This window comes from Ranitomeya imitator, chromosome 1, assembly GCF_032444005.1.
Source record: "Ranitomeya imitator isolate aRanImi1 chromosome 1, aRanImi1.pri, whole genome shotgun sequence".
NCBI lineage: Eukaryota > Metazoa > Chordata > Amphibia > Anura > Dendrobatidae > Ranitomeya > Ranitomeya imitator.
The window spans coordinates 247,384,050-247,408,101 of record NC_091282.1 but is presented as its reverse complement, the minus strand read 5'-3'; the positions used below and the strand labels follow the sequence as shown (position 1 = coordinate 247,408,101).

The 24,052-nt window shown below is 42.7% G+C and overlaps 1 protein-coding gene across 1 annotated transcript; it reads right to left on the bottom strand.

Moving 5' to 3' along the window:
- VPS29 (VPS29 retromer complex component) lies at window positions 1-21,552 on the bottom strand. Its single transcript, XM_069755176.1, has 4 exons — window positions 21,438-21,552; window positions 8,778-8,969; window positions 1,689-1,924; window positions 1-427 (listed from the first exon to the last, which is right to left on the bottom strand). Exons 1-4 carry the CDS (start codon window positions 21,438-21,440, stop codon window positions 310-312), a joined length of 549 nt encoding a protein of 182 aa, XP_069611277.1. The 5' UTR covers window positions 21,441-21,552; the 3' UTR covers window positions 1-309.
- Between the last annotated feature and the right edge of the window lie 2,500 nt (window positions 21,553-24,052).

The following is a 24,052-nucleotide window of genomic DNA, read 5'->3' as shown; positions in this document are numbered from 1 at the left end:
TATAGGAAATGAAAATTTGTATTGTTTCTTTTGTATCATCAGTGAATGTCAACATTCCATGTTATATGTACAAGGCTCTCTCTTTATACAGGGTATTAATTCAATGTGGCACACTTGTTTATAACACATGTACACTAAGAAATCATCACTAGTTAGTTTACATCAAACATTAAAGCAGCAGAAAGTGAAAAATCACTTTACATTGCAAACAGGGGTACAAAGCTTACATAAACTGCCTAGAGATGTTCACCGATTAAATAATGCATGGATATGAAGGTTGAAGGCCATGGAAAGTTCAAAGGGTTCATCTTAGGACTTCTTGTACTCAATTCTTTCTACTTTGACATCATCTCCTATCAGTTGGTAGACATAGGTGACAACGGTTGAAGCTTGGATATCCATGAGAACAAAAGAAGGAATGATGTTGCTGAAAATAAAGAAGCAATTTCATAAGTATCCCTTACATGCCTTTAGAATGTAACCGTTTCTCCAGAATGACATATGTAAAGCCAAGGTTAAACCTATGCTTAGATTTTACTGGTAAGAGACAACTTATATGAGGACCATAATAAAATGTTTTTTTGTTTTCTAAAAAGGACATGGCGGCAAACTTTCAACAGAGGATGGCTGTCAATCAGGAGCTCTCCTCAATCATTGTTAGAGCTCATACAAATATATAACACATATAGCTGTAGTTAACTGTGCATCATTGTCAGAGGCAAGTTACCTGCAGAGCCAAGCAAAAAAAAAAAAAAAATAATGTTATATCTATCTATACATGCACAAACACACAATATTGTGGGACCGATTCATCAAAACCAGTATTATTCATGTCGGAAATGATGAGGAGATGTGCTACAGTACACTTGTAGGAGAGTCAGACGAAAAGTGTAGTGAACACCACCACTCGTCATTAATTTGATGAGAAGCGGTCACCTCTTCCAACGCCCACTTTGTCAGAACTGGGGGGGGGGGGGGGGGGGGAAATGGTGTGAGAAAGCCAAAAGTTGCAAAGATGTACCAAAGACTTGAGTTGCGCCAAAATTATGCAGCTTTTAAATGCCAGAATACTGATGGAAAAGCTTGGATTCATTGGGCCGTATATACCTCCAGATTTCCTTAAAGGGAACCTATTATGTTCAGAAAATGCTATTTACTTTCAGGTATAAAAAGGGGAAGAAAAAAAAAAAAAAAAAAAGTCAGGTAAAGCCGGCTTACTGAAACAGCAAGTTACATACACAGGGAAGGTGCTGTAAATTACAGCACTGAGCGGGGACTGTAACTGCCCCCTGCACTACCCTTGTGACTGGAAGAGAGTAGTTGCAGGGAAAATAAAGTCATTTTCTCCCTGTAGCCCCTGCTCTGGTAAGCCAGCCTAACAGGATTTAAATGCTTTTTAAAAGCTGAATGCCCCCACCACTGCAGGTAAATTTCTGAAAGTAATAGGTTCCCTGTAACTAAATTTGGAGATAAGGCCTGATTCAAAACTTTTATTAAGGACAATATTCCGGTATAAAAAGCTTTGAAACGTTGAATAAATTTGGCGCAACTAAGAGGCTATGCTAAAATTTTAAGACTTTAGGCGATTGTTAAACACCCATCTTTGATCCGATATGTGCCCACCTTTCCATTAAAATTCTGAATTATTTGAAATACTAGTTTACCAGGAAACAAATTATCGTACTTACTTTTCTAAAGCATTGTAGGCTCCTGTAGCAGACCCAGGATTAATATAAAACTTGTTTTCATGCTCAAACGCTTCAAATTTTTGTGTATGTCCCGAAATCATAATATCTACATCCAGTTGCCTCTGCAACAGAGCCAGGCTGGCCATATCACCCCAGGGAATCACTTGGTGACCATGGATTAACCCGATCTTAAACTGGCCAACAGTCACAACCTTTTGTTCTGGATAGTTTAAATTCTATAGAAGAAAAAGACATCACATTAAAGGATGAGCAAAAGTAACCAACCCTTTAGGGTTAAAATAGCCTGACATCTCAGATTGTAAACCTGATTGGGGTCAGAGCACAAATCAGCAGAAGGAAGGGAATGCTGGTCCATGCAAACATTATGTGCCGGTATCTTCAAACACATCCAAACATTTTGTTAACAGAGGTGAACGTTCATTTGAAACTACACTACTCTAAAGTGTATCGCCATTCTGAAGGCTGAAAAAAAAAAAAAAAATTTTAAGCGTGAGACTGTTTGTAACTATCCGTGTGGACTTCTGTTGGCTGTCCGTGTGTACTATACCGGAATACAAATAGGTGTTAAAGATATAGATCGATAACCCCGATATACAAGTATTGCCTTGTGTGGAGCTTACTGTACACTTATTAAAGGGAACCTGTCACCTGAATCTGGCGGGACTTGTTTTCGGTCATATGGGCGGAGTTTTCGGGTGTTTGATTCACCCTTTCCTTACCCGCTGGCTGCATGCTGGCCGCAATATTGGATTGAAGTTCATTCTCTGTCCTCCGTAGTACACGCCTGCGCAAGGCAATCTTGCTTTGCACACGCGCAGTATGCTTTGCCCAACTGCAGGCAAAGCCGAAAAGCATTAGTGTGCATGCGCTGGCGCACTAGGTCCCGGAACACAGCTAAATACTTCCGGAACATAGTGCGCCGGAAGGCTCCCAGGCTCAAGTTCATATGAGGACAACCAGCAGAGGTCGCATCACCGCGAATGAACTACGGGTCATTGACCTACATTACCTTCATTCCCCGGGGTTTTACAGGCATGAGCACAGCTGCATTATAGCAGAGCTCCTGCCTGTAAAATATTTTAACCCCTTCAGATGCATTTACATCGTGGGACGTTACAGATCATCGGAAGGTATGTATATTGTTGGTTTATTTTTTTTTCCTTTGTTACAGAGCGAGGGTCTTCAGGTGGATTGAGAGAACAATAAAATATTCAAACTGTGTGTTCATTTCATTAAAATAATTTTTAATAATGTGTTGTTTTTTTAACCATTTCATGCTATTGGATTAATAATGGATAGGTGTCAGAATTGACGCTTCTCCATTATTAATCTGGCTTAATGTCACCTAACAATAGCAAGGTGACATTAACCCTTCATTACCCCATATCCCACCGCTACACAGGAATTGGAAGAGAGTGGCCAAGTGCCAGAATAGGCGCATCTTCCAGATGTGCCTTTTCTGGGGTGGCTGGGGGCAGATGTTTTCAGCCGGGGGGGGGGGGGGGGGGGGCCAAAAACCGTGGACCCTCTCCAGGCTATTAATATCTGCCCTCAGTCACTGGCTTTACTACTCTGGCGGAGAAAATTGCGCGGGAGCCCACGCCAATTTTTTCCGCCATTTAACCCTTAAATTAAATAGCTAGAGCGCCCAAATTTTGCACATACACACTACTAACATTATGGAAACAGGAACACATGGGCTACTTGCACAGTGAACAAGTCTGTATGATCATGTTCACACACCACCAAGAAACCTGAAGACACAAAAGAGAATAGTAAAACCAAAAACACTCAGTTTGAAAAAATGTTGCAGTATTCCGCAAGTGCTAGTAAAAGATGTAAAAAACAGGGTATTTGGTTGATACGTTTTTTGCAAAAAATGTATACTAAGCTGCTCTACCAATCTTCACGGTATACCCTTATCAGAGCAGTCCTAACTAATGTATGCAATCCCTATCTGATGTATTTAAAAACCTGATCATCTGTATATAACCTGTGTGAACAGGGTTCAGAGAGGAAAAAATCCATGTGTGCATACAGGGTAGAACAGCTTTTGTGCAGATAGCCCAAGAGGAGTGGTGGAACTCCCCAGTCTTGTAGACACAAGAGAACAATTATGGAAACAGGAACACATGGGCTACTTGCACAGTGAACAAGTCTGTATGATCATGTTCACACACCACCAAGAAACCTGAAGACACAAAAGAGAATAGTAAAACCAAAAACACTCAGTTTGAAAAAATGTTGCAGTATTCCGCAAGTGCTAGTAAAAGATGTAAAAAACAAGGTATTTGGTTGATACGTTTTTTGCAAAAAATGTATACTAAGCTGCTCTACCAATCTTCACGGTATACCCTTATCAGAGCAGTCCTAACTAATGTATGCAATCCCTATCTGATGTATTTAAAAACCTGATCATCTGTATATAACCTGTGTGAACAGGGTTCAGAGAGGAAAAAATCCATGTGTGCATACAGGGTAGAACAGCTTTTGTGCAGATAGCCCAAGAGTAGTGGTGGAACTCCCCAGTCTTGTAGACAGTAGACAGTCTACAAGACTGGGGAGTTCCACCACTCCTCTTGGGCTATCTGCACAAAAGCTGTTCTACCCTGTATGCACACATGGATTTTTTCCTCTCTGAACCCTGTTCACACAGGTTATATACAGATGATCAGGTTTTTAAATACATCAGATAGGGATTGCATACATTAGTTAGGACTGCTCTGATAAGGGTATACCGTGAAGATTGGTAGAGCAGCTTAGTATACATTTTTTGCAAAAAACGTATCAACCAAATACCCTGTTTTTTACATCTTTTACTAGCACTTGCGGAATACTGCAACATTTTTTCAAACTGAGTGTTTTTGGTTTTACTATTCTCTTTTGTGTCTTCAGGTTTCTTGGTGGTGTGTGAACATGATCATACAGACTTGTTCACTGTGCAAGTAGCCCATGTGTTCCTGTTTCCATAATTGTTCTCTTGTGTCTACAAGACTGGGGAGTTCCACCACTCCTCTTGGGCTATCTGCACAAAAGCTGTTCTACCCTGTATGCACACATGGATTTTTTCCTCTCTGAACCCTGTTCACACAGGTTATATACAGATGATCAGGTTTTTAAATACATCAGATAGGGATTGCATACATTAGTTAGGACTGCTCTGATAAGGGTATACCGTGAAGATTGGTAGAGCAGCTTAGTATACATTTTTTGCAAAAAACGTATCAACCAAATACCCTGTTTTTTACATCTTTTACTAGCACTTGCGGAATACTGCAACATTTTTTCAAACTGAGTGTTTTTGGTTTTACTATTCTCTTTTGTGTCTTCACACTACTAACATTAGTAGTGTGGAATATGCAAAAAACATGGGGATATGAGATGGTTTACTGTATGTAAACCATGTCTCATATCATGTCGGGTTTAGGAAGGAGATAGCAAAAGCCGGCAATTGAATTACCGGCTTTCTGCTATATCGCGCTGAAGTATATATATATATATATATATATATATATATATATATATATATATATATATATATATATATATATATATATATATATATATATATATGATTTTTTGAGAACATGGATCCATTGTATGTCCGTATGTCAGTTTTGCAAGCCTGCGAGAAAATCTCGCAGTACGGATGCCATACGGATTACATACGGAGGATGCCATGCGCAAAATACGCTGATACACCCTGCCAACGGAGGAGATACGGACCACTATTTTGGGGACTTTTCTGTGTATTACAGCCGTAAATTACGGACCGTATTTTTATACGCCGAGTGTGACGCCGGCCTAATGCAGAGTCTCCACTTCTGGGGCTGCTGCCGGCTGGTATTTCTAGGCTGTAAAGGGCCCAATAACCAAGGACACTGCTTTACCTCTGCAGGTTACTAAAAATAAGAGTGGATTCCACTTCATTTTTCTTCATTAATTTATCAGGTTAATACATGTACAGTAAACCACACACATGGCACTAATTATACATATCACAGATATCTATAATCTATATCTTTGCACATCTTTAACACCTAAAGATCTGTAGTTTCTATTTCAGATTCATTCCATGTCAAGTGAACCAATGATTTTTACCACTATATTTTTAATTCTTTTGAGATTTTGTTATTTGGTAATTGTGTGTCAGAGAATGCAAAATGTGAAGAAAAAAATAAATTCTAGATTTTTTTAAATTTTTTTATTGATTTTCAAAGTTCGGAAAAAGTGCGAATTTCGGTGTTGCCTGCCTTTATATTTCTCCCCATAACTCAGGCTAGAAAAAAGATAGAGAAACAAAATAAACACTATTCTACTCAGAACTGTACAGGCTTTCACCAGATATGTCACAAGAGTATTTTTGATAATATTTTACCTATGCATATGCAAAACTTTAAAACGCATTTCAGAAAAAAACGTTTAATTTAAAAATTTCAAAAACTGCACATGTGCCTGCTATGCTCCTAGCCACATCTGTACCAAAATACAAGCTGGGATCATGATGGGATCATATTTTAAAAAATAAAACTATTACAGTGTCAATTCGAAAATCTCGCATTCAGATCTGTTCAGCCTGTTGTCTAACAGTGTGGGGTCTATATTTACCAAATAATCCATGATTTTTAGATATTACTGTATTATTTTATTATGTTACATCTTAGAAGCAGGAGAGGACAGAGGAGAAAGCTTTGTTAGGGCTGAGAATGACTAGTGGTAGACAGTAAAAATGCAGAGCAGATGACAAGTCGGCAGCTCGGGCCTTCAGAGGCCGTATTCACACCAAATCTTACCACCCAGGCAACTCCTCAAATGGAGGGAGAAAAATATTCTTAACATCCAGCTCATGTATTGTACAAACCAGGACTACGAAGAGGAGGAGAGTTTGTGAAAACCTCGGTTACAGGAAGCAGAAAGGGGACTCAGCAATATCACACTGTCATCCCATGTAGTGAAACAGAAATAAAAACAAGGGTTTCTTCATTCAGCAAAGAGAGTGACGTCCATGACGTGGTAGAAGGCGGCACAAGATCGGCAATGGATGACAGAACTGGTGATGTGACCTGTGAATATGATCGGCGCTGGTGGCGGCTACTGGACTCTCCAAAGATTGTGAAAATGAAGAAGTAGAAAGGACATTTCTGCAGCTTTGGCCCAGCGCCGTCCTTTGTGTATCCAAGAAAACCAGACATTGTAAAAGTGAACAAAAATCAGATATTGACTCAGGTGGAGCCGAGCACCATGACCGGCCGCACATACTCTGACACAAAAGGAAATGGCCATTGCTAGTAAGCGCTTATGGACAAGATGACATTTCACCCACTAGAAGGGACACATTGATGATAAAAGACCAGTGTAAAAACCTACCATTAATTGTTTGATTAGTTCATATTTTATAGAACGAGGATTTAACTACTGTACTATTCCTCTTAAACACTTCATAAATGATATGTTTAGTGATATAATAGAAAAAAAATTGTTACATGTATAAATGGGTGGTATAAATATTGGTTCTTTTAATCTTGTTTTTAACATATAATTAGGATGAGATTGTATTTGGAAAATCACCCTTGAGGATATGATCACCTTTTTTCTTTTGGCTTGTTCAATGAATTCAGGTTAAAAATGCTGAGCAAGTTGTGTTATGATGATTAAGATGTATTTATTGTGGCACTTCGGGATTTGTTTTTTGTGTTTCTTTATTGTTGCATATAAATGTTGAATTCAATAAGTTGTAATTTGAAAAGAAAAAGGGAAGAAACTCACACAAACAAAATCAGATGATGCAAGGCTTAAAAAAAAAAAAAAAAAAAAAAATACAAATTTGACAAGGTCCCAAGTTGAATCCCTGAACAAATATAAACAAGAACACAAGTAACACACATGCATGTTTTCACAATTTTAAAACATACGTTTTTTTCACAATTGCGCATCAAAATGTTGAATTTGATTTCACCAAAACAAAATATCAAGAACAGTCTTGTGACATATCAAATGAAAGCCGGTACCGTTCTGAGAAAAATGATGCCTCTCCCACCTCTATCTTAATTCTAGCCCGAGATATGATAAAAAATGTAAAGCCATACCAGGCCAAAATCTGCACTTTCAAAACTTTAAAAATCTGTAAAAAATTAACTGATGAAGAAAAAAATTCTAAGCTTTTAACTTGTAATTAACTAAAGTTGTACTTCATAAAAACAAAAAATAAAGAAAATCTAAAGACGTCAGGTAAAAAAAATATTCATATTTGGATCATTTGATATGGAATGACCCTCCAGTACGTGGCACACGGATGATACACTACGTCAACCGTTTGCGCTACATATCGTCATCCGTGCTGATTGGAAAGAAAACAAACATGTCTACGTGTGGGTCACATGAACATGCGGACTGTGCGAAAACACGGACAGGGGTGCAGCCCCAAAGATTATAATGGGTATGCAAGTTTGTGTGTCTTCGGTAACTGTGAGAACAGATGCCACATATCCTGGATGTGAGAAGGGGGCCTTATAGATACAGGTCTGATTTGTTTCAGGCACAACACCACACTTGTCCACAGGTTGTGTCTGGTATTGCTGCTCAGCTTCATAGAACTGATGGGTCTAAATTACAATAATGTAATCATTAAACATTAAAATTAATAATACATGGAACAAGCGAAAAGAGGATGACACTTCCATCCGGTAATATTAAAATATCAGTTTTCCTTTAAATGGATATACTGTCACTATGTACTGTATGGTAGATTCATGCACAGAAAGCGAAAGCTTGACTTCAGATGCGGTCTCTAACTTTGCAGCCAATTTGCCCAATGTTTTGTACGATAGCGGAAAAATGGCCTTGGCAAGAATTTTTTTGCCCACCCTCTAGAATTTTTTTTTTTGGGGGGGGTGGGGGGAGAGTACATACCAAACACCCAAGGTTTTCCAATATCCTTTACGTGTCTAAACCATAAAAGAGGCGTCACCATCATTAGTAGAGAAGTTAAAGTGTGTAGACGTGCGGTGCACGTACATTTATTTCAAACGGTAATTCACAAAAAATAAACAAGAGAAAATAAATGAGAACCTCATCAAAGTCTCCTCTGACGATGTGGACGTCCCCAGCCAGTGTCTTGAGGTAGTCATAGCTCTCCTTGGTGCAGAGATTCCCGGTGCACAGAATATGTTGTATCTTACCAGGGACGAGCAGTTTCTTGAATTTTGCTGGCAAGCTGTTACAGCGATGTGGGATGTGCAGATCTCCTAACACCAAGACCAACTACAGAGTTGTTGGGGTAGAACAAGAGTTTAGCTAGGAATCAGATCATCATTTCGAGCAGCAATCAAAATGTTAATTTAGTATGCACACAAAACTGGGATTCTAATAATAAACTAGATGACATGCAACAGATATAGGATCATCTCACATACAGGAGGATGAAATAGATGACTTGTGTATATTGTCACCACTTGCATGGAATCCGGTAAGGCAAGGCTGTGGAGTCGGAGTCGGGAGCCCATTTTGGTGGAGTCGGAGTCATGGAAATTGAGGAGTCGGAGGTTTGGCTTACCGACTCCACAGCACTGCAGTAAGGTTGTGTTCTCTGCTTCGGCCGCATGGTCATGCCCATGTGTAGGTGCGAATAAGCTCACGAGAATGGAGGTAACACCTTAGTATTCTACAGACGTATGTGCTAGTGTGTATCCGCAGGGCGAAGGGGGATTGACAGTCAGGGGGTGGCTACAGGAAGAATAAGACTTGTTTTTTTCCCTGTAGCCACTGTAATCCAGCTAAACTGGATTTAAATGCTATTTACCTGTAGAGAACCCCTGTACAGATTTAATATCATTTCTGGACGTGAAAAGTTTCCCTTAGAAAATAAATCACAAGGGGACTATCACAATAACAATAGTAAACATCGGTGAGCAAACCTTGATTAATGCTGGGTGGATTGAAGAGGGTTCTACAAAGATATGATATGACTTTCAGAAACACAAGTGCCCGTAATGCTAAGAGTATCTTCACACATGACAGATTTCCATTGCAGAAATTGCTGCAACTGAAATCCTAATTTTTAAATGGGATTGTTATAAATATATAAAAAAAATAAAGCATGTGGGAGAAGCAATGCCATTCATAACAGATTTTTAGTTGCTTGCTGAAATGTCTGCAATGTCAAGGTAGATCAAAATTTGCCATCAGGAATACATTCACTGTATACTTATGGCTTAAGGTTTTTTTCTTAAAGGGAACCTGTCACCCCGTTTTTTCAGATTGAGATAAAAATACTGTTAAATAGGGCCTGCGCTGTGCGTTACAATAGTGTACCCTGATTCCCCACCTATGCTGCGAAATACATTACCAAGTCGCCGTTTTCGCCTGTCAATCAGGCTGGTCAGGTCGGGTGGGCGTGGTCACAGCGCTGTTTCTTCCTCAGCTTTACGTTGGTGGCGTAGTGGTGTGCGCATGTTGAAGTGACTAATCCACTGTGGGCACGTGAAGAAGCAGCGCGCGATCACCCCTTGTCATCGGTGGGGGCGGCCATCTGCGCACGCGCGGCCCCAGGAAGATGGCCGCCCCCACCGATGACAGGGGGTGATAGCGCAGATCGCGCGCTGCTTCTTCACGTGCCCACAGTGGATTAGTCACTTCAACATGCGCACACCACTACGCCACCATCGTAAAGCTGAGGAAGAAACAGCGCTGTGACCACGCCCACCCGACCAGCCTGATTGACTGGCGAAAACGGCGACTTTGGTAATGTATTTCGCAGCATAGGTGGGGAATCAGGGTACACTACATACACTATTGTAATGCACAGCACAGGCCCTATAACAGTATTTTTATCTCAATCTGAAAAAACGGGGTGACAGGTTCCCTTTAAAGTGGAAAAATCCCATATGAATTCCAAGAGAAATCTATATCAGAAATCGGTATTTTTTTTTTTTTTTTTTTGCAAGATTTTCAGTTCTAAGGTTGTTAACACTGAGAATAAACTGCAATTTTTGGAGGAATTTTGCAATTTTGATGAGGATTTGGAGACTTTCTGCTCCAAAAACTCAGTGTTCACATACTCTAATGCTATGCTAAGTTCACATGCAACGGTTTTGTTGCCGGTTTTTTTTTTTCTACAGAAAAGATGTAATGTATTTTACAATGCTAGCAATAGCTGTGAGATTTTAGAAATCTCATGCATTTTTTTTTTGCCGATTGAATTTGAGCACCCAGTGTTTTTTTTTTTTTAATCTGGAGCACGTCAATTCTTTCAGAGTTTTTTCACCCAGAAAAAGCGATAAGAAGGCAAAAATGCTGCAAAAAAATTAAATATAAAACCACAGCAAACAAGTTTTGGTGAACAAAACTTTATCAGGTGCTGTAGACAAATCACAAGTAATCCGCAGCAACAAAAAAAAAAAAAAAGCAGCAAAATCGCAGCTGCTAAACCGCCAAGAGTTCAGGTTTTTGCTTCTGAAAGAAATGCTCCAAAAAAAATGCGGTGTGTGAACAAAGGTTGTTTTTGAAGCGTTCTTTTTTCCCATTGTGTTTTTTTTTTTTGTTTTTTTTTTTTTGCAGCCTTTTGATTTTTTTTTGCCAAGTTCGGTGGTCATGGAAGTGTCAAGTCAGACTCATTTCCTTTTCTTCCTCAGTGTAATTTTCAAAATCTTATTAGTACAAAAAAAAAAATTGCTATATGAAGAGTAATGTGGGTATCAATAGGAAGCGTGTTCAAGTGTATTTTAAGTGTTTTGTGTGGCTATTAAACCATGACCTAAAGATGGTGAGCAGTAATGCAGAGTTAGGCCACTTTCAGTATTGGCAAATATTTTACCTCAGTATTTGTAAGCCAAAAATCAGGAGAGAAACAGAGGGAAAGTAGAATAGAAACATCACCATTTCTGCATTTTTGACCCACTCCTGGTTTTGGGTTACAAATACTGAGGTAAAATACTGACCGAATACTGAACGTGTGACTGTGGCCTGACATAGACATCACTATTCCATCAACAATGCGTGTGTTCTCGGTGATAGTTAACCCTAGCACGTATATGGAGGCAAGATCACGTACTACAGAAAGCAATATCACAATACAGCATATCACCTTTACTGCACACAACAAGCACAAGACACAGCAATCAAGGCCTAAGCCAAACAAGACACGAGACATGTGTTCACATCTGTGACAGATCTTGGGAGTTATTAAAACGGATTGATAAAAGGAAAAGATGTACAAGCGACCTGTTGTCCCACAAATATTACTATGAAAAAAAAGGGGAAAACAAAACAATCTGAGACCCCATTCACACTGACTGTTACATCGGAATTTTGTGAAGTGCATTCCCTGTGGTAACTGGCATTGAGGGCAGTTTCCTTAAAGGAGTCATTTATTATTATGTAAATAAAGCTTAAAGGGGTTGTCCTATAATCACAGCTTATTGCTCATGCACACCGTCCCTTTTGTGAAAGCCTATGAGACTGACATACAGCCGCGCACCACACTCAGTGTCACTGAGCAACCCATTGGAATAAATGGTTTCTCCACCGATTTCAATGGATACACTGGCCGTGCCAGAGACGAGGTTACTTGTTTAGCAGCTCTCCATTTTGGCTTACAGTGTGGAACAGAGTCTTTTTTAGGGTTTAGAAGTTATAAAAAAAAAAAAAAAACACACAGGCAAAAAAAACCCTAGAGTGTGACCGACATCCCCTCCCCCAACCTCTGAAGTTTAAGTTGTGACAGAAAATTAATTCTATGGCTATGTGCACACGTTCAGGATTTCTTGCAGAAATTTCCTGAGCAAAACCGGACATTTTCTGCAAGAAATCCGCGTGCGTTTATGCGTTTTTGGTTCTTTTTTCCGGGGCTTTCCAATGCATTAAGTGGCGGAAAAAACGCGAAAAATCCGCAAAAATAATGAACATGCTGCATTTTTTACCGCGATGCGTTTCTTTCGCAGAAAAAAACGCATCATGTGCACAAAAATTGCAGAATGCATTTTAAATGATGGGATGCATAATGTATATGTTTTTTTATGCGTTTTTATGGCGAAAAAAAAACGCAAAAAAACGCAACGTGTGCACACAGCCTACAAGTGGTGAAGATTTCACAATAAAAAGCTCGGACTGAGGGAAAAGTTCTGGGACAACGGTGCGTTGTGTAATATTAAACCATCAAACTGCAGAGACACAGAAACCCAAATCATTGCGCCCTCACCAGTGTTAGTACACGATTAGAGGAAACTTACTCTGTGCCCGGGCTTATGGAGGAGTTGATTGCAGACAAGGGAGTATGAAAGGGTGAAACATGAGCGATGTTAAATAAAAGAAAGCAAAAGACATGGGTGACAAATTAGGAAAATGAATGTAAAAATAATAATCGACTTGGGATGTTAGGAAAGAAATATTTATAAATAAAGAAGAAGAAGCAATGTTTTACATAAGGGTGATTGACTTTAACAAATGTAAAAAATAAATAAAAATAATGAATATACTCAGTTGCCTTTTAATTAAAGAAACAGCATCTTGGTTGTGTCCTTCACTCCAGAACTAAATATTTTCTATTTTAACCACATAGGGTAAATGCTGAATTTTTCATTGCAGCGTTTAAAACAGTATAAGCAAAGAAAGCCGGATTACGTACCGGTAATGCTCTTTTAGTGAGTCCACGACAGCACCCCACATGAGAGAGAGGGATCCGCCCATAGGAACAGGAAACCTACAGAATAAAAGGAGGCGGTCCCCTCTCCTCCTCAGTTTAGTTACAGAGTATAAAAAGGGGAACCGCAAAAGTGTTAGTATTCATTCTTATTCAGTCACATAAATTTCTTAACTCTATACAACCATTATTTGTGACCTTAAAGGAAAGAGCTGTGCATAATTTAGGGAGGGTAATACATGGGTGCTGTCGTGGACTCACTAAAAGAGCATTACCGGTACGTAATCCGGCTTTTTACCCTTCGCCACGACAGCACCCCACATGAGAGATTTTCAGAGAGTCATTATTTGGGTGGGATTACTGTATTAAGAACAGCTCTACCAAAGGTCAGATCAGAAGACGTGGACAGATCAAGTCTATAATGGTTGTAGAAGGTAGAAGGTGTAGACCAAGTTGCAGCCTTACATATTAAATGGATCGGTACATCTGCTTGTTCCGCCCAGGAGGAAGCCATGGCTCGTGTTGAGTGCGCTTTTATACCCACTGGAGGAATCTCGCCTTTTGACGTATAGGCCAAGCAGATAGCCTCTCTGATCCACCGAGATATGGTAGCTCTCGTGACCCCATGTCCTTTCTTGTGGCCCTGAAAGGAGATAAACAGAGCCCTACTCTCCCTCCATGTCTGACACCTTTCTATATAAGTCAGGATGGCTCTTCTGACATCTAAGGTGTGGAACTTATGATGTTCTGGAGTTACAGGTGAATCAAAAAAGGAAGGGAGAAATATTTCTTGTGACCTGTGGTAGGTGGACGCTACCTTAGGGAGGTATGAGGGGTCTGGTTTCAGGACTATCCGATCATGAAATATCAGTAAGAAAGGTGGGTCTACTGATAGGGCCTGGATGTCACTAACCCGTCTAGCTGAGGTTAGGGCTACTAGTAAGGCTACTTTATATGTTAGGATTTTTAAAGGTATTGAATCTAATGGTTCAAATGGAGAGCTTGTTAAGGCCTCTAATACTAGATTTAAATCCCACGGAGGTAGACGGGGAATATGGACCGGTTTACTACGTTCACAAGATTTTATGAATCTGGAGATCCACCTATTAGCTGCTATATTGCATCCATATAGGGCTCCTAATGCCGAGACCTGAACTCTTAAGGTATTTACAGATAGTCCTAACTCTCGGCCTTTTTGCAAGAACTCTAGGATAGGTGTGAGTGGAACTTGCTTAGTGAACGGTACCGTGTAGAAGTCTAAAAATTTATTCCATACCCTACTATATATTAGGGTGGTAGATCTTTTCCTGCTCAATAAGAGGGTGTTTACTAGTTCTGTTGAGAACCCTCTGGAACTTAATAGTTGCCTCTCAAATTCCACGCCGTCAAGTGAAGACCTTTCACTTGCGGGTGGAAAAAGGGGCCTTGGTACAGCAGCTCCTTGTCTGATGGGAGGATCCAAGGATCGCATAGGCACATGGTCTGGAGACAAGAGAACCATGGTCTTTTCGGCCAGAATGGTGCAATGAGGATTACTCTTGCCTGTTCCCTCCTGATCTTTCTGATCACTAGAGGAATCAGAGACATTGGAGGAAAGGCATATGCCAGTCTGAACCGCCAAGGATGGTGGAGAGAGTCCAACATATCTGGGTGATCCCTGGTGTTCAGGGAAGCGAACCTTTGTACTTGCCGGTTGTCTCTTGTGGCAAATAGGTCGATTTGTGGTATCCCCCATGCTTCTGTTATCCTTCTGAATATGGATTTGTTTAAGGTCCATTCTCCTTGACGCAACTCGTTTCTGCTGAGGTAGTCTGCCCTGATGTTCTCTACACCTTTGATGTGCAGGGCTGTTAAGGATGTTAGATGAGCCTCTGCCAGCTGAAAGATGTTTGCAGCTATGGTCATCAGACTTCCTGACTTTGTACCACCCTGACGGTTCAAGTATGCCACTGCGGTGGAATTGTCTGAGTAAATTCTTACATTTGTTCCATGAATCTGCGGAAGAAAATGATATAAGGCACATTCTATTGCTTTTAACTCCTTCCAGTTGGAGGAACATATTAATTCTGTCTGATCCCAAGTATTTTGGGCCAGATTGTCTTCCATATGTGCTCCCCACCCAATAGGGCTGGCGTCGGTGGTAATTATTTTAGACGGGTCTATTATCCATGGCACACCTCGTGATAGGTGGTCCATGTCTAGCCACCAGGATAGCGATTCTAAGACATTACTGGAAAGAGTTATTCTACTTTCTAGATAACCGTCTTTCCCCTGAGCCGACAATACTTCGTACTGCAATTGACGGGTATGGAATTGTGCCCAAGGTACAGCAGGGATACATGATGATAATGACCCCAGTAAGGACCTGGCCTTCCTTAGTGTCATGTAGGGTTTGCGTATTGCGTCTGATACCTTTGATTGTATAGTCAACCTCTTTGACTGAGGAAGAAAGCATTTCTGACTTACGGAGTCTAGCTGGATTCCTAGAAATGTCTGAACGGTTTCTGGATTCAGCCGAGATTTTTCGAAGTTGACGATCCAACCTAACTCCTGTAGGGACGAGATCGTATTAGATAAACGAGTTTTACATTGAAGTGCAGAGCTTCCTACCACTAGAAAGTCATCTAGGTAGGGTATTATCAAGGTATCTCGTTGGCGTAGATGAGCCATCACTTCTAGTATCACCTTAGTGAAGACGCGGGGAGCCATAGAAAGCCCAAATGGCATTGCAACATATTGAAAGTGACGAACCTTTCCCTCCAGGGTGACTGCTACCCTTAGGTACTGCTGATGTTCGGCATGTATGGGAAGATGGTAATAGGCGTCCTTTAAGTCTATTCCGGCCATGACACACCTAGGGAATAAGAGTTTTATGGTAGAACTAATGGATTCCATTTTGAAGGTATGATTACGCAGGAAAGAATTTAATTTTTTAAGATTTATGATGGTTCTAAATGAACCATCTGGTTTATTAATCAGGAATAAAGGGGAGTAGAACCCTTTCCCTTTTTGATCCTGGGGAACTTCAATCAGGACTTTCTTAGATAGAAGAGATAGGATCTCTATTTCTAGAGCCCTCTGTTGGTCCTGACCTTTTGGAGATGTTATTATGAAGGAATCCCAAGGGATTCGATCAAATTCTAATTTAAGGCCGTATTGCACAATGTCCAGAATCCACTGGCTGGATGTTATCTGTTCCCATTGGGGAAGAAAAAATTTTAATCTGCCGCCTACTTCCTGGTTAGCGGTATTTACGTCTCGGATTATGGGACCCGCTAAAAAAGGCACCTTTTTGCTTTGGGTCCTTCGACTCCCATCGCTCTCTTTGTTCAAGCGGCTTGTTCCTAGTAAAGGGGCGTCTCCTGAAGGCTCTCCTGTAGGATGGAAGATACTGGTTAGGGAAGCCTTTCTTCCTTTCACCTGCTTTATTCAGGAGTTCATCCAGCGTCTTCCCAAAAAGGAACTCACCCTGACAGGGAATCGCACAAAGTTTTGCTTTAGCTTGTGCGTCCCCCTTCCAATTCTTTAGCCAGAGTGCACGCCGGGCTGTGTTGACTAGGCCGGCTGACCTGGCTGCAAGACGTAGCGAGTCCACTGAGGCATCAGCTAGGAATGCTACTGCTTCTTTAATTTGAGGCAATTTCAGCAGGATAGATTCCCTCGAAGTTTTGCCTCTAATCTGTTCCTCCAATTGCTCTGTCCATACTAGTAGAGATCTTGCAGTACAGGTACTAGATATGGCGGGCCTGAACGCCCCCGTATTGACTTCCCATGACCTCTTTAGTAAAGCTTCTGCTTTACGGTCCAGCGGGTCTGTCAGGACCCCTGAATCCTCCACTGGTAGGACCGACTGTTTGGTTGTGGAGGCTACCGCAGCATCAACTTTTGGCACCTTTGACCAGGTGTTTAGGTCTTCATCGCTGAAGGGATAGCGCCTTTTAGAGGATGATGGTAAAAACCCTCTATTCTGCTTGTCCCACTCCTTTTTGACAATATCTTTGATGGTTTGTATGACGGGGAAGGACCTACGTTTCTTCTGTCCTAACCCCGCAAACATTATGTCGTGTGCTGATTTCTTTTCTTTCCCATCTGGGCACCCCATCGTGCTCCTGACAGATTTTATTAAATTGTCCACATTACTGTTGGGAAGACAAAGTCCCCCTTCAGTCTCGGATGAGCTCGGCTGAGATCCCTCTTCGTCTGAAGAAATACATACACCCTCTGACTCCGAACTAACCGGAGACCGGGACCTGCTAGGCTGACGGGTACTGGCGCTACTTGTCTGCGCCAAACCCTGCATCTCTTCTCGGATAATAGCTCTGACATCTGAGGGAGTCATGATATTTTCCTGCCGTAGAGTTTGCATGATACACTCTGCACACAGTTTTTTGGCATAATCATCTGGGAGGGGCTGCGTACATAAAGCACACTCTTTATGCTTAGATTTGTGTGTCCTTTTCTTAGTCTAGAGGAAGGATACAGGAGGAACATATATCAGCATATAGGAAGAGACTCTTTCAAAAACTCACCCAGTGAAGCTGACAGGTACCGGTTCTGGAGGCGGAATTCGTTTGGTGGTAGAACTCTTCTCTGGAGGTCGGCCACCACTCTTTGTGCTGCTCCTCGTGCTTCTCTCCCTGCTGGGAGAGCGCTGTTGCACTGCGGGCAGGTGCGCTTCGTCGGCCGGTGAAGCCATTTCACACACACCGGCCCGACGCTAGCGCTGCATTTTTAAACTTGCCGCCCATTCTCCTGCCTCCCCGGACCAACCCGGAAGTGCTCCCGCGACTTCCGGGTTAGACGCGCCGCTCTCACTCACCATGCGGCCGCCAGAGGCTATTAAGCCGGCCGCTGCAGCGCGCGCGTCCTCACAGTGCCGGCCGGACCTACGGTGACCGGACCCGGACCGTGGATGTTTGGCCAGACGAGGGGGGAGGCTGCAAGCAGGGGCTCCCCCGCCGCTGCTTCTGGTACCGCAGCCCCTGCCGTTCCCACAGAAACCGGCGCAGGCGGGTGCATGGCCCAGGGATCCTCTTCATCTGTAGGTAAGCCGGGTCCCTGTAGGAACAGGAAACCTAAACTGAGGAGGAGAGGGGACCGCCTCCTTTTATTCTGTAGGTTTCCTGTTCCTATGGGCGGATCCCTCTCTCTCATGTGGGGTGCTGTCGTGGCGAAGGGTAAAAGATGTGATTTCATGACTACTGATGTCTTATGTGTGTCTAAACCAAAGGTCCCCTTAAGGCCTGTCCCACACGTCCAGATAATTCCGGTACCGGAAAAATCGGTACCGGAATTATCCGTGTCCGTGTGCTTACGTAGCACATCAGTGTGGCACACGTGCGGCAGCCGTGTGCCGACTGAGGACCACACGGACCGTGCAGGAGACAGCGCTACAGCTAAGCGCTGTTCCCTGCGTGCGGCGCTGAAGCCGGTTTTCATCCCTTCTTCCCAGCAGCGTTCGCTGGAAAGGAGGAATGAAAAATCATTTTTTATTTTTAAAATAAAGTTGACGGTAATCTGCCCCCTCCCACCCCCTGTGCGCCGGCCCGCTGGCATTAAAATACTTACCCAGCTCCCTCCGCGCTTCCATCCTCTCCGCTTATTACAGTAATGAATATGCGGCTCCACCCCTATGGGAGGTGGAGCCGCATATTCATCACTGTAATGTGCGGCACCACGTGACCGCTCATACAGGACAAGCAGCGACGCTGAGAGGATGGAAGCGCCGAGGAAGCTGGGTAAGTATTTTAATGCCAGCGGACGGGCGCACAGGGGGTGGGAGGGGGCAGATTACCGGCAACTTTATTTAAAAAAAAAAAAAAAATGATTTTTCATTCCTTCTTTCCAGCAAACGCTGCTTGAGAGAAGAAATGAATGGGGCTTCAGCACCACAAGCTGGGGGGACAGCGCTTACAGTAGCGCTGTCTCCTGCACGGCACACGGACAGCATCCGTGTGCGGTACGTGTTTTACACGGACCCATTGACTTTAATGGGTCCGTGTGATCCGTGCGCTCCCTCGAACACTGACATGTCTCAGTGTTTTCCAAACGGACACACGGTCCGTGAAAACACGCTGACATCTGCAGAGACACATTGATTTTAATGTGTCTACGTGAGTCAGGGTCTCCGGTACACGAGGAAACTGTCACCTCACGTACCAGAGCCACTGACATGTGTAACCGGCCTAATCGGCGCAATGATGTGGGTGAAGAAAGCTATGTGCATGCCGTGCAAATCATGTTATCTCACCCCAAGGAGCATGATAACATGCAGAGAGGGCGGACTAGTATGGGGAAACAAACGCTCGATGGACTAGTCAAAAGGCTAATTTGCATATGACAAACGGATTTTAGAATATTTTTGTAAAATTAGAATATTTTTTTTAAAACATTGATTTGGGTGTCAAACACTAGACAGGGCTGGTTAGGCAGGGAGTTAAGCAGGAAACATACAAATCCTGTTGGGTTGGAGGGACCTTTAAGTCTATACCAAATTATTCATTTGTGCCTTGCTCTTTTAAAACTTTCACCTTTTTTATATTTACTTTATGTGTTTGCCTGTTTGTTTCTTATGTTCATCATTGTGGGTTGTGGTTAATAGATATATCTGGCTAATTCACCAAATGTTACTTTTTTTATGCTAAATTTTTGCAGACATGTACTCCAGTCCATCTCTGAAGTGATTTTATGTACCTTATATCTGAATTTTTGGTGCAAATTTTGCAACACTGTTGCAGAATATGTGCTAAAACGTTGCAAAAATAATAAAAGATTAAAGATTTTAAAAAAAAACTATTTTTATCTTTCACAAAATCCATTATCAACATGCACCATTTTGAGGAATTTAGAGCCAAGAATGTCAAGGAATGAACAAGACTAAAAAAAAAAGTGACTTAAAAAAAAAATAAAATAAATGTAGATGAAAAATTTGGCCCCTTGACTTTTTTCATAGGTTTCTCTAGATAGGAGCTGCCGAACACCAGAAAAATGCACGTTTTGAAAGTCGCTATGGAGCCCCTGCCTAAGTGGTGCATCGGATAACGGCGGCTATTTGTCTGTTCCTAGCGTACATAGAGTCTGTGAATGAACACGTGAAGCGAGTCGTACAGGGAAGATCTGCTCCAGCATTTAAGCGACTTCACTGATGTGTTGCAGTTATGCTTCTAGAGGATTTCCTTTAAATACACAGTACATCAATTCTATGCAGATTTTCACTTTGCACTGCATTGGCTAAAATCGGCAATTTGCTGCAGATTTGTAACAAAATGTGCCAAATAAGCCGCACGGTCATATGCACACATACCCTAAAAGGGGTTTTCTGGGTTCAGAAAAGCTGATCCCCAGCAGCAAATTCCTTTTAAAACAACAAAAACATTATTTTCTCACCCTCCCCAGGTCCAGCACTGAATCTCCAGCACTGCTCCCGATGTCTGTTGCACTGATGTCACATCGATAGCGTTGCGACTCAGGCAGAGCTGATGAGCTCAGTGATTGTCTGCAGCGCTGTCGCCGTGTCATCAGGGCCGCAAACAATAACAGATACCGAGAGTAGCGCTCGACAATCAGCGCTGGACCTGGGCAGGGTGAGTAAAAGAATAAAAACGGTATTTGGGGACAGGGGTTACTCTGAAAACCCCTTGAATTTTCATAGGTTTCGGCAGCCAGATGTGTGGTGGTCTGCTGATCCCAAAACTTTATTCAGTTGAAATCAGATTGCAAGAGATGACGATCAATGACAGCTGGGTGTGATCAGTTATCACATGACCTGCAGTCCCAGCCAAGGGCCCTCCAAAGACCACCAAGTGCTGCAGGTGGCATATGTTGTGTGATGCCCATTATGTCTACAGGATAAAAGTCGCACAGCCTGGTCTATTAGGTGTGTGTACAGATAACTGCTGCCCGCGATCATATGACAGCACCAACACCCATCTGCAGTCACGGAGCACCACAGGCCCCGAGCCGACCTGCGCCCATAGTACGAGGCTCGCTGCACAGCTCCGCCCTGTAACCCGCAGGCGAGAAGCCGCCAAGGAAAGTAGGACGTGTACACCGCAAGACACCCAGCCCTGCCTCGCCGGTAACAAGGAGCTTACCATCCTGCGAACCGGGGCCGACAGCCAGAATGGAAGTAGCGAGAAAGCGTCTCGGCCAATAGGAGAGCAACAACCAGTGCCAATCACAAGATGGCGTCAACAGCCAATCAAGGAGGGAGCATGTGACCAGTTATCTACGGCACACGGGAAGTACCAAAACTAAGAGAATGCATTGCAGAAATAAACGAAGCCCCGCACTGTTTATGTCATGTGACACATTCCCGCCTTTTTTTTTTTTTTAATAAGTAAAGGTTACAGAGCGAGAAGGAAGCTAATAGACCAGGGCAGGAGTCATTGTAGTGAGTTGGTCACCTCAGCGATTGCCACTAAACATGAAGTGTGTCATTCCAGGAGGACACTTGAAAGGTATCGAGGATTATGGCTACTAGTCCTGCCGCCATCTCACCTTGCCCCAGCTGGTCACAATTAGTCCAATGGCTCAATAATATCCCATCTCTTTGTCTCTACAATGTGTGCGGTTTGAGCTGATGTTCGCTTCTTCCATATCCCACCGTCTAGGACGGTCATATGTGAGGGAACAGCAGCCTTAGTCTAGGGTTAGGCTGCAATACCTTCCACAACCTGTGGGCAGAAGTGGCGCTGTTTTTCTACCGCTCTATAAACCATTCAGATGGCCATACCCTAGAGCCGGATTCTGCCAGGATGAAATAATAAATGGCTGACAGTAAGACCCCCTGTGCTGCTAGAAATCGGGATGTCTCCTGTCAGATCATTTCCAATTATGGAAGTGACTTCACAAGATGGCGTCTGACAACAGTTTGGGCGACTGGATAACTGTTCGTAGTTGCTTTCAGTATTCCTCGTCACAAATGGTGTGGACACTGCAGAAAATGACCTGAGACATTTCTGGCATAGCCCACGGTACACCACACGTTCGATAGAAGCGGATCCCACTTCTAGCACTAATCTGCGAAACATGGGGCACCGATGGGCGCACTATTCCTTCCATCTTGTTCTCTGATATGCATAAATAAGGCTTCATTCAGACCTTCGTGATGTTTCTCTTATGCAGAAAAAACTCCGAGTTTGATCAGTGTCACTTGTTACCATTAGTGTGAGATAAATTGTAATTGTACCTTTACGGTACAATGTTAGATACAGACAGCTTGCTGATGGCCCCATGTGCTGAATGACATTTTCATACACTTGTTTGGGTAATTTTGACTTGGATTAAAAATGTCGCTGTGACATGATTCTGTGATTTAAAAAAAAAAAAAAAAAAAACACTTTTTATAGACACGCAAATTTATTAAAGGTTTCCTCACACTGGCGAGTAGCATCCGATGATTGTCTCTTCTGAAAGCATCGTAGGCTATATGTAAATGACCCTCAGCTGAAACTCTGCTGCGAGTGTGATCCGACTGTCATTTTACTGTGATCCAATTCTTTCACCTGTGAGAATCAGGTCGCAGGTGTGGAGAAGATGGAGAACCTAAAGGGAACCTGTCAGCCCCAAAATCGATGGTGAGGTAAGCCCACCGTCATCAGGGGCTTATTTACAGCATTCTGTAATGCTGTAGATAAGCCCCCGATGTATCCGAAAAGATGGAAAAAAAGAGGTTAGATTATACTCACCCAGGGGCGGTCCTGCTGCGGTCTGGTCAAATGGGTGTCTCGGGTCCATCTTCATTCCATGACGTCCTCTTCTGGTCTTCACGCCTCGGCTCCGGCACAGTCGTACTTTGTCCTCCCTGTTGAGGGCAGAGCAAAGTACTGCAGTGCACAGGCGCCGGGCCTCTCTGACCTTTCTGGCGCCTGCGCACTGCAGTACTTTGCTCTGCCCTCAACAGCGCAGACAAAGTCCGCCTGCGCCGGAGCCGCAGTGTGAATACAAGAAGAGGACGTCATGGAATGAAGATAGGAGGCCCCGGAGCGGACCTGAGTCACCCATTTGACCAGACCGCAGCGGGACCGCCCCTGGGTGAGTATAATCTAAAGCAGGGGTATCAAACTGCATTTCTCGAGGGCCACAAACCATGCGTGTTTTCAAGATTTCCTTAGCTTTGCACAAGGTGCTGTAATCATTATTGTGTAGGTGATTAAATTATCACCTGTGCAGTACACAGAAATCCTGAAAACATGACCTGTTTGCAGCCCTCGAGGAATGCAGTTTGACACCCCTGATCTAACGTCTTTTTCTCCTCTTTCAGGTTACATCAGGGGCTTATCTACAGCATTACAGAATGCTGTAGATAAGCCTCTGATGACGGTGAGCTTACCTCACCATCGATTTTGGGGGTGACAGGTTCCCTTTAATTTCTCCATCTCATTCATTCTGAGAGTCGGCGTGTATCGGATTGCACTCAGATGACATCCAAGTGCAGACTGATGTTTTGTGCACACCCTCAGACTTGTATGGGTGCGTACTGTCCGATATAAGCTACCAATCGCAGCATGCAGCAATTTTATTTTTGTCATGCTGACTCGGCATGACAAAATAAACGCTCGTCGGCAATGCTCCATAGTATAACATTGAAGCGAGTACTATCTGATGAAACTTCAGATAGCAGTCATCCGAGTTATACAGTTATACGCTGACTACTCGCCAGTGTGAATGAGCCCTTAAAGGGCACCTGTTACCTGAATTTGGCGGG

Excerpts from the sequence above, each read along its gene's own strand:
- VPS29 (XM_069755176.1), bottom strand. Across the intron at positions 1,925-8,777 it reads TCAGAGGAGACTTTGATGAG|AATTTAAACTATCCAGAACA; the intron begins GTTCTCATTTAT and ends TTTCTTCTATAG. Across the intron at positions 428-1,688 it reads GCCTACAATGCTTTAGAAAA|CAACATCATTCCTTCTTTTG; the intron begins GTAAGTACGATA and ends CTTTATTTTCAG.